This window comes from Nilaparvata lugens, chromosome 13 (assembly GCF_014356525.2).
Source record: "Nilaparvata lugens isolate BPH chromosome 13, ASM1435652v1, whole genome shotgun sequence".
In the NCBI taxonomy this organism is placed as follows: domain Eukaryota; kingdom Metazoa; phylum Arthropoda; class Insecta; order Hemiptera; family Delphacidae; genus Nilaparvata; species Nilaparvata lugens.
This window is the reverse complement of record NC_052516.1, coordinates 15,251,526-15,262,997: the sequence shown is the minus strand read 5'-3', so window position 1 is coordinate 15,262,997 and position 11,472 is coordinate 15,251,526. Positions and strand designations below refer to the sequence as shown.

At 33.4% G+C, this 11,472-nt stretch overlaps 2 protein-coding genes across 2 annotated transcripts in view; one reads left to right on the top strand and one right to left on the bottom strand.

Annotated features, from left to right (window-relative positions):
- Positions 1-12: 12 nt before the first annotated feature.
- On the top strand, positions 13-7,510 carry LOC111050934 (DCN1-like protein 1). The gene is made up of 5 exons (XM_039439890.1): positions 13-179; positions 364-577; positions 2,613-2,781; positions 3,841-4,054; positions 6,425-7,510. The coding sequence occupies exons 1-5, from the start codon at positions 177-179 to the stop codon at positions 6,602-6,604; spliced, it is 780 nt and encodes a 259-aa protein (XP_039295824.1). The 5' UTR covers positions 13-176; the 3' UTR covers positions 6,605-7,510.
- Positions 7,511-8,649: 1,139 nt separating this feature from the next.
- The window catches only part of LOC111054989 (calcium homeostasis endoplasmic reticulum protein), a 48,653-nt gene continuing 45,830 nt past the window's right edge, over positions 8,650-11,472 (bottom strand). Inside the window, exon 17 of the mRNA XM_039440361.1 lies at positions 8,650-10,731. Within this exon, the coding sequence (XP_039296295.1) occupies positions 10,683-10,731 (49 nt within the window). The 3' untranslated portion in view covers positions 8,650-10,682. The remainder of the gene's footprint in view (positions 10,732-11,472) is intronic.

The window sequence follows — 11,472 nt, the reverse complement described above, 5'->3', positions numbered from 1 at the left end:
GGGAATAGTCCATTATCAGCTGATATTCTAATAATCAGACGACATGTTTGGGACGAAATAAAAAAGGCTAGGCAATGGAAGACTGCGCAAGATTTTAGCTTTGTTATTCCATTCTAGATTTTATGTGGTGTTTTGCATAGTAACCATTTGGTCTTACGACCTAAAATTGTTTGAATATGGTACGTATTTTCATGTTCTATTGACCAATAATTATTCCAAGTAGTATTTGAGTTTTGAACGAAACTTTGTTGTCGTGTAATCGTTAACGTTACTTCCTTGTCGTACATAGCCTAAAAATTGTATTACAACAAACAAAAATTTTTAGTTTTATCTATTTTAAATTTGTTTCACTTTTGATTCCAGCACAAGTTGAAATCGTCGCAACGAGATAAAGTAAAAAAGTTCATTTCGTTCACGCAAACTGGCGAATCTACAGCAATCTTCTGCCTGTCACAGAATGATTGGAAGTTGGAGTTAGCTTCTGACAACTATTTTCAAAATCCTGACGCTTACTTCAAAGAGCAAAAGTTGTCAGTTGATAGAAAAAAGCTTGAAGTTGCATATTCAAAATATAAAGGTATGTTCAGTGTATTTATATTAATTAAACCGATATCTAGACTCATAGGCCTACATGACCTGAGGTGCACTTGCACATAAACGCATCCGATGTGATCATAGCCTTAGACTTGTTTTCTTCAATGTAACATAAGAATAGACCTATGTTTACAAGTATTTAGATGCTTTCAGCTGTGCAAATTGTCTGCCGTACCTTACCATTAAAATAACGTATCGAAATCATTCTCTGTTTATATTGTAGTAATAAATAATGAATTCAAATATTAATTTAAAAACACTTACTTTTAGTGAAGGCTCCAGTTTGACTGTTGGTGAACTAATCAAACTGCTTGGCTTCTGGCTTGATGGACGCTATTGATCCTAACATGTGTGGGTAATGGCTGAAGAAAAGGTATAATGATAGGTATATAAGACAGTTCTGGGGCACCTCCAAATACACCAAGTGTGGCTAAAGATGTCAAGATACCTTCCAAGACTTACTTATAAGACTTACACTTGATGTTGTCGCCAAAGAGACTGGGATTTCTAGATTGGCAGTATCATTTGCTAAACCAAAGGTTTTCTGGGTTGTGAAGGCGCTCAACGCCAAAGAGAGGCTTCTCACCCAACTCCTGTAGCAAATAAAAGGGTCTGTAAAAGCGCCACTTCCTCAATGTTAAGCTGAATTTTCAGTATTGCATTTCTTGCACTTCTCTTGGCAGAGTGTGACTAGATGAAGAGAAGACATCAAGTAAGTGTAGACATGAAAGACTGCTGAGACAAGGGGTCGACAAAACCTGCCTTGTGATTGGATACCATACACCTTTCCACAGCCATTTGATGAATTGAGTACTCCTTTGGGGACATGTTCCTGCCGTTCAGGATGTACTGCTTAAGCTGGGTTTTCGTTTGTGCATAAATGCCGTCGTCGACCACGACAAGGAGAGAATCTCAGTTTGGGTAGATGTTTAATCTAAAAGATTATGTTCATTTATGTTTTAATGGGGCAGGTTGAGCTTATATACTTTTTTATACTTTTAAATGGTAGCATGTTCAACTCTTTAAAAAATAAAGACAAATAATAAAAAGTTATTTGATTAGCTATTTTAGCACACTTGAAATTTGGACGATACGAATGTCAACAATGCTTTCCGTCGTCGACTACGGAAGAGAGCACTGAGTTTGATGGCTCTTGAGGTCTACATGGATCACTATCGTCCACTTTTCAATAACCTTGGAATCCTCACAGTCTACAGCCAGTACATACTGTGATCATTGTATGTAGAAAAGACCCAAGAGCAGTTATCAAAAAGGAGTGACTTACACTACCGCACAAGATCTATAAATACAGTTTCTATAAGACTTCTAAGGTTTAAGGCATAAGGTTTCTATAGACCTTGCTACCGCAACACCGCAACACTCATCATGCTGCTAGATTGGAGATGCCTCGATGTAGACTGGGAGAGACTCAAAACAGCTTCCCAACTAAGATGTGTCAACACTTTGCCAAGAGAAGTGCAAGACACTCAGTACGCAAAATTCAGCTCAAAACTGAGGAATCCTGAATAGGCCTCTGTATTTACTGCAGGACATACATGAGGAGCCTCTCTTTCGGGTTGCAGCATTTCCACAGCCCTAATGACTTGGGTTTAACCTATTTCCGATCTGGAAACCCCAGTACTTGGCAACTACATAAAGTATTCAAGTAGTAGAGTCTGATGAAGACCCTGACCAGATCGAAACTATCCTCACCACTGAAAGTGCTTTTATCACTTCGTGTTTTTTTCCAATTCAATGTTGAATTAATAGTGGAAAAGAATGGATACACAAAACAATAATTACTAATGCAAAACAATTTCTTGATGCATGATTCAATTTTTACCAACTTAAAGAATGGATACACAAAACAATAAATACTAATACAAAACAATTTCTTAATGAATTATTCAATTTTTACCAACTTATTAATATCATTTATCATTACATTTTCTAGTACACAAACTTATTGTATACTTGCACTACAAATATCTCACAGATTACATGATAACCTGTTACAGATCCCTCGGAGCCAGATAAGATAACAGCGGATGGAATACTTAAATTTTTAGACGACCTAAGTTTGAGTCCAGAATCAAAATTAGTACTAATAATTGCGTGGAAATTCAGAGCAGCCGCGCAGTGCGAATTCTCAAGGGAAGAATTCATGAATGGAATGACCGAACTGGGGTAAATAAATATATATTTTCTATTTGTATATTATTGTATGAAATTAAGTATCAATAAAATGAAAAAAAAATTAGTTGTATAAGAAACGTCATACATTCAACATCCCAGAAATAAGAAAGACATGTTAGGGGGTCATGTAACGATTATTCTTCACAGCTATGTTGTGTGCATAATGCTTATTGTTATCGGTACTACTATCAATGGAGGTTTTGTAATCTGTATTAATCATACATTGCAAACTAGAATATTGATAGTGTCAAATTATCGTTTTAAACACTTTTTAAAAAAAGGCACTAAGATTTTTCTTTTTTCTTTCTGATAGTGTCAACTATGGTGCTCTGAAGATGAAGCCCAGTGTCTTGAAATGCGTCTGACACTTAAGGTCAAGCCATTTGAAGCGTTTTTAGACAAGTCGGCAGAGCAGGAAGCTCTCCGATTGGCTGATTCCTGAATGCCAACCCAATCATGAGAACTTCATGCCCTACCGACTCGTTTGAAAACACTTGAAAGACGTTAGTGTGGCCTCGCTGAAATACATTTATCAATAATTGATACTCATTTGGATACAACTACCTTACTATAATTGAAATTTACGAGTATTCTTGTTTTTAATTGAGGTTTCAAATTTGATAGTATGGAACTTCAGGCTACGGTTTTTGAAAAAAATAATGAATTTATTTCACAGAATGGACCGACTTCAGACTACTGTCCAACAAATTTATTTCACAGAGTGGGCAAACTAAATAAAGTTTGAAGACTTGGGACTCGATTCTTTGACAAATTTGTCAATTTATTTTACAACAAATTTGTAAATTTACTTTACAACGAATTTGTAAATTTATTTTACAACGAATTTGTAAATTTATTTTACAACAAATGTGTAAATTTATTTCACACCAAATTTGTCAATTGATTTTACAACAAATTTGCCAATTCATTTTACAACAAATTTGTCAATTTATTTTACAACAAATTTGCCAATTCATTTTACAACAAATTTGTCAATTCATTTTACAACGAATTTGTTAATTTATTTTACAACTAATTTTTATTTTGCAGAGTGGACAGCGTAGAAAAGCTAAAATGCCGGTTGCCATCTTTGGAAACAGAACTGAAAGACACAATGCGCTTCAAAGATTTCTACCACTTCACGTTCAACTACGCCAAGAACCCAAACCAGAAGGGGCTTGATCTAGACATGGCCATCACTTACTGGAACATAGTACTGCATGGACGGTTCAGGTTTCTGGACCTGTGGTGTCAGTTTCTCCAGGTATTATTTATTGATTGGATAGAGCAAACAATACAATAGTCGGAGAAGAAAAAACAGGCTATTGCCCAATACTTCAATTTCCTAATTTTGACTTAAATTGTCCAAATATTATGTAGGTTATGATTATTTCTACTGATTTCCACAATAATTGTTTACAGTTTTACGTCTGTGTATTTGCCATGAAAATCATGAAAAATTGTTTATCTTTTGAAATTTTGAAAATTTGGGTTCGTGAGGAGGTATACATACTCCCAAGGCTAGTTACTTCTCGACCTGTGATGTCAGTTTGTTCTGGTATTACTTCTTCTGATTACCACGATAATTTTGTTGAATTATAGTTTTATCTCTCTTTAGTTACCATGAGAATTATGAAAAATGTATCTTTTGAAATTTTGAAAATTGGGGTTCGTGAGGAGGTATACTTACTCCCAAGGCCAGTTACTTCTCGACCTGTGATGTCAGTTTGTTCTGGTATTATTTATTCTGATTACCACAATAATTTTGTTGAATTATAGTTTTATCTCTCTTTAGTTACCATGAGAAATATGAAGAATTGTATATCTTTTGAAATTTTGAAGATTGGGGTTCGTGAGCATATTTACTTACTCCCTGGGCTATCTATATCCAAGTCGACATTTGACCACATATCAAAAAAGCCACCAGGAAGATCGATCCTGAGCATCTCGTTCTGTAGCTCTAATTCCCGGTTGCACGAAAGCCTGTTAAATTTTAATCATGATTAAATGTCACGAGAACCAATCAGAGAAGGCTTCTATGATTGGTTCAGGTTACATTTAATCACGATTAAAATTTAACAGGCCTTTGTGCAACGGGGTGCAATTTTAATCATGATTATAAATATCACGAGAACCAATCAAAGAAAGCTTCTCTCATTGGTTCAGGTTGCATTTAATCACGATTAAAATTTAACAGACCTTTGTGCAACCGGTTCTAAGCCTCTCAAGACTGTCTTGACCTGTTGCCACCATCCCTGTCTAAGTCTTCCAAGGGGTCGCCTTCCTGGGGGGTTGAAGCTCTAATATTTTTTCAGTTCGGATTCTTCTCCTATTTTCAGTAAGTGCCCAGCCCATCTTATTCTCCTACATTCTATTTCGCTCACAATGTATAGGCAATTGTAGAGGTCCTGTTTTCTTAGTCATGCTTTCTCCTTGTTGGTATATGGGTCCATAAATCTTGGGCAGGACTTTATTTTCAAACACTACTATCTTTACCTCTTTTTTCTTAGTCATCCTCAGTTTCAGACCTATATAATAGTACCAAATATATCATTGTTTCATATAGTCCAGTCTTTATTGGAAGCTGAGACGGAGTAAACAAACATGCACGACTGATAGTTGATCTTGGAGCAGCAAGACCGATTCACAGTAGCTACCTTACATCTTTGTCATAGATTGAACTGAATAATAACAATATGTGACTCAGTTTCCGTGAAAGCACTGTGAACTGGAATTTATGAGTCAACCAATCTATCTATAAATAAAAATCGAGCCTCAATTTTTGACATTCAATAACTTTTTTATGTGTGCACCGAATTTGATGATTTTTTTTTTAGTTGTGTTCGTTATGTTCAGGACCAGGTTTATGGCGTATCAAATTTATAATCCGACTTCAGGACTCTCTCCTAACGGTCCTTCAAAGTATACATTGTAATCCTTATGGGAGAAGATTTGTGAGCTGGCCACACACAGAAATCAAAATTAGCTGTTATAATCATTTGTGTCATCCAACAGCCGTCGATAGATCTGTTTTCAATTTTATTTCTACTGATTCACAAAATTTTAATTCTTATTAATGCCGCGGTACGAACGACGTCAAAACTTGGGTCGTAGAACTCGAAATGCTGTAAATTTAGAATATGCACTGGAAAATCAGCAGCAAGGAGATATACCATTCGATTTCCCAGCAAGCTGCATGCAAATGTAACTAGAAATACAAACTGCCGCAGAACTAACCAAGTACATAGGAAGTCCATTTTGAGATATAAATGTAAATACCGATTGTTGGTTAATTTTCATAAAAATATAGTGCATCAGATTAAGCTAAGGCTAAGCACACCTGAGGAGGCGCGGCTTTGTGATACAAAGTGTTTATCTTATGGAGATTGCCTTATCACACCGTTCCACGCCATGCTCAATTCAATGTGTGTGAGTTCTTACATTCAAACCAATAAGCAAGAAGCACCTGGATGCAAAATGCCGCATCGCGCCTCCTCAGGTGTGCATCCAGCTAAAGTTTGTTATGAGATACATTAACTATTTGGCGGTACGAGGTTCGCCGGGCCAGCTAGTGAACAAATAAATATTCATTACTTTTCAAATTTTTGCAATTTCGTTTTTTGATTTTTCCCAGGATCACCATAAAAGATCGATACCAAAAGACACCTGGAATCTGCTGCTCGATTTCGCGCTGGCTATAAACGACGACATGTCGAATTACGACGAGGAAGGAGCCTGGCCCGTACTTATAGACGATTTCGTGGAGTGGGCCCAGCCACAGATACACCAGCTACCTCACAGTACACAGGTTTAGTTCGCTCATTTTCGTGCTCGCGTTATCATCCACGGCATGTGATCTCGTAATTTGTGTGTTTTGTCTCGAAACTGCCTACGACTAAAGACAGCACGTGCAAGAGGTTTGAACAATTACACTTGTATCTGTATTTAATAACGAAAACCTGGAAGATTGAGGACCTGTTCTATTACAACAAACTTCTGTCAAGTAGATAATATTTGTCTTCAAATAATAAAACCGCAAAATCTTCTCTCCTTCCACTAAATATTCTGATAGAAAAAGACGAAATATTGTGCTTTATTACTGAATAATCTAGTACAAAAACACAAAATATAATCTTTTTCTACTGAATACTTTGGTTGGAAAAATATTCTGCTTTATTTTAGAATATTCTAGTTAAAAATGATGTGTTTCGTTTAATTATGGAACAACTCCTTTGTTACATTATCTGTCTTTATTTGCAGCATTTAAGGTGATATTATGGTACATATCAATTTCATCAATGTATTTGTACAAGAGTATCACAGAGAAAACCTATCATAAGAAATCTTTCTTCTTTGTCACATGGGATAATATCGATATCTTATGCTATCTTTACTCTATGGTAGAATATTCTTTACTTTCGAATTCTGTTATCAAAATTTAGAGCTGTATTTATAAACGAGCATTCTTAGTTGAATAAGGTTTGGTTGCCTAGCAACCAGCAACAAGAATCTTTCTGATTGGTTGCTTGGTAATCAAAGTGTACTTGGCTAAGTACATTCTCAATTGCCATTTTTACACTGTCTTGAATGAGCACACCTCAGTTTGTCACAATAACCAGAACTACTTCCTCGTTATTGTGACCGTTCCTCTAAAGTGTTTGTGACCGTTAAAAGTCGATTTATCAAAATTATTATCGAATCAAGTTTTAGAAATAATTAACGTTTTGTAGCACTCTATCAGCTTTTTCATCCCTTAGAAATTGTTGATTTGTGTTTAGAAATTTGTAGTAATGGAAATAGGTCCTCCATATCTAATAATTTCATTCATTTTTAGATAGCAGCACATGAATCATAACATATAATCTTTTTCTACTGAATACTTTGGTTGGAAAAATATTCTGCTTTATTTTAGAATATTCTAGTTAAAAATGATGTGTTTCGTTTAATTATGGAACAACTCCTTTGTTACATTATCTGTCTTTATTTGCAGCATTTAAGGTGATATTATGGTACATATCAATTTCATCAATGTATTTGTACAAGAGTATCACAGAGAAAACCTATCATAAGAAATCTTTCTTCTTTGTCACATGGGATAATATCGATATCTTATGCTATCTTTACTCTGGTAGAATATTCTTTACTTTCGAATTCTGTTATCAAAATTTAGAGCTGTATTTATAAACGATTCTCAAGAGCATTCTTAGTTGAATAAGGTTTGGTTGCCTAGCAACCAGCAACAAGAATCTTTCTGATTGGTTGCTTGGTAACCAAAGTGTGTTTGGTTAAGAACATTCTCAATTGCCATTTTTACACTGTCTTGAATGAGCACACCTCAGTTTGTCACAATAACCAGAACTACTTCCTCGTTATTGTGACCGTTCCTCTAAAGTGTTTGTGACCGTTAAAAGTCGATTTATCAAAATTATTATCGAATCAAGTTTTAGAAATAATTAACGTTTTGTAGCACTCTATCAGCTTTTTCATCCCTTAGAAATTGTTGATTTGTGTTTAGAAATTTGTAGTAATGGAAATAGGTCCTCAATATCTAATAATTTCATTCATTTTTAGATAGCAGCACATGAATCATAACATATAACCGCCATAGTTCAATGGAGAGAAAAAGATTATATTATGTTTCACCAAAAAATACGATGTGGTTGATTTCAATCTTGTTGTAAATCTTTCTGATATGGATTTGAAAGCTGGTGAAAACACTATTTAATAGGCTATTTGAAGATTTTCCTCTTCTATTAGATTTGAAACCTACTTAGTTTTTCATGGAAATATATCCTTCTTTGTATCTTTAAATTTACTTTTTACCTGGTGATCCATTCGTTTTACTTTAATTATTTTAGGGGTTTTGATATTGGCTTTATTTAATTTCCATGACAAAGATGAATTGCCAGAGATGCAAATTAATACTAAAATATATTTACCAAAGCATTTATTCCGAGAAGTTTTGTCGGTTCCAGTCTCTAAAAAATGTCAGATTTTTCATTTAAAAGGGTATATCGTCAAATAGAAACTGTGGTTAAAATCATAAAGTTTTAGTAAAATTTAGTTGTGAGAGTTTTAAAATTGAACAGCTCCACCATTGGCAAAAATTTCCAACTGCAATTAATATTGGAAAATAGGCTATTAAGTCGATAATTTTGGCTGGTATTCCAGAAACTATTGATGTGTAAATTTAATGGGTAATGTGTAATTTATTGAAATGTGAGGATAATGAATGATAGAGGGTGAATCACCGTTTTTTGGAATTTCATCGTCCAATCTCCTTGTAAGTGTATTTTTCAATTCAGCTATCAGATTTTAAAATGAGAATGGAAAGATTTAAAAATTTGTCCACTTGAGTACTATTAATAATATTAGGTCTTTTAAAAGAATTCAAGAATTTGACTATAAGCTTTAAACGTTTAGCTTATAATACGAAAAACAATTAAAATAAGTTGGATATTCAGTACAATTAAAAAATATATTGAACGTTACTTATAAGTTCTTCATGTACATAATAGACCTACTATTAATAGGTGCATAATTATTTGTTAAATCTATGATTGAATTTAATTAATTTCTCAACAAAATTACGTATTGCAGTATAGTGTTATCTAATAACACGAAAATTAGTATAAGTCAGCAATATTTACTTACAAAGAAGTATATTTCAATTAAGTTTCAAGAATTAAATGACGAGGTGAGAAATATTTCCAAGATCGGAAAAGTGCAAATTTTTATTTTCCAGATGAACATTGTTGTTATTTGTCAGTATTGTATTGAAACGATGGAGAATATTTAATTGTGTAGAAAATTTACGGATTCAAGTAGGAAATGTTAATTGGCAAGTTGATAGGAAAGTTATATTGTAATGAAAAATCGGGAATTTATTTCTCTTAGTAAGCCTACAAGTATTTCATTATGATTTTGAAGAATTCAAAACTAATTCAAGTAAAAAATTTAAAAATTAAAATTTCTTTTATTTCTGTAATTAGATGTGAAGTGAATACTTTGTCTCACTCTCAATCTTTCCATCTTCCTCTTCACCTAGGATATCCTCATTTAGTTCAATAGAAATTTCGGTATTAGATATATTGATAATTGTATGTATTGAATTAAAATTGTTCTATGTATAGTTACCTAACAGGAGTACTTGTTTCGTCTATGCCACCTCTGTAAAATATTTTTAAAATAAATATTTTCTAAGTAAGGATTTAAAATGATTTGTTATTTCAATTCTCTTTCCTAAGTCTATCAACTCATTACTGCTATCAATCAAGCATAAATACTGTAATAATAATTGAAACAAGAAGAAAACTAAAAAAATTGAAAGTAATTGATTTCAAGAAGATTTTTTTGAAATTAATTCAATTTATTGTGTTAGAAGATTTTTGTAAGGTTGTAAGGTCGTCTCAGTTGTAAGGTTACAACCTGATTTCAGTTTTTCATTGACGCAGTTAAGGTCCAATACAAGTGATTAGAAAATGATATTTTGTAAACCACAAACATGAAAGACAAATTGCATTGCAAAAATAAAAAATACGTTCCTAAATGAGTTTTAAAAGAAGTTCTTATGGAAGAGTTCTTTCTGATCTCGCGGAAACTGGATGAAACTCATTAAACCTGCATCCTCTAAACTAATTAATAAAAAAATAAATAAAAATAATCTAACATGATTGTCATTTTTGAATATTCGAATTCCCCAGAGCTCCTATTCTGAAGTTATATAAAATTGACAACATGTGAAAGCTTCACATGTAATAATGAGGAACTCCAGCCATAAATTTGATAGACTTTACTGAACTATACAGTTCTATTCACCTGCGTATATCTCTGATCACACACACATATATATACTCTTTCACACACACGCGCATGAATAATAAAATAATTATTCAATCTCGTTCCGGTGAAGCTGCTGCAGCTGTTGCTTCACGCTCTTGCCTGCAAATAATAGAAACTCATCAATTTATTTAAAATTAAAAAAAATTGTTTGAAAGTAATTGATTTCAAGAAGATTTTTTTCGAAATTAATTCAATTTATTGTGTTAGAAGATTTTTGTAAGGTTGTGAGGTCGTCTCAGTTGTAAGGTTACAACCTGATTTCAGTTTTTCATTGACGCAGTTAAGGTCCAATACAAGTGATTAGAAAATGATATTTTGTAAACCACAAACATGAAAGACAAATTGCATTGCAAAAATAAAAAATACGTTCCTAAATAAGTTTTAAAAGAAGTTCTTATGAAAGAGTTCTTTCTGATCTCGCGGGAACTGGATGAAACTCATTAAACCTGCATCCTCTAAACTAATTAATAAAAAAATAAAGAAAAATGATCTAACATGATTGTCATTTTTGAATATTCGAATTCCTCAGAGCTCCTATTCTGAAGTTATATAAAATTGACTACATGTGAAAGCTTCTAATAATGAGGAACTCCAGCCATAAATTTAATAGACTTTACTGAACTATACAGTTCTATTCACCTGCGTATATCTCTGATCACACACACACACATATATACTCTTTCACACACACGCATGAATAATAAAATAATTATTCATGAATAATGTAATAATTATTCAATCTCGTTCCGGTGAAGCTGCTGCAGCTGTTGCTTCACGCTCTTGCCTGCAAATAATAGAAACTCATCAATTTATTTAAAATTAAAAACCTATTAAGTTCAC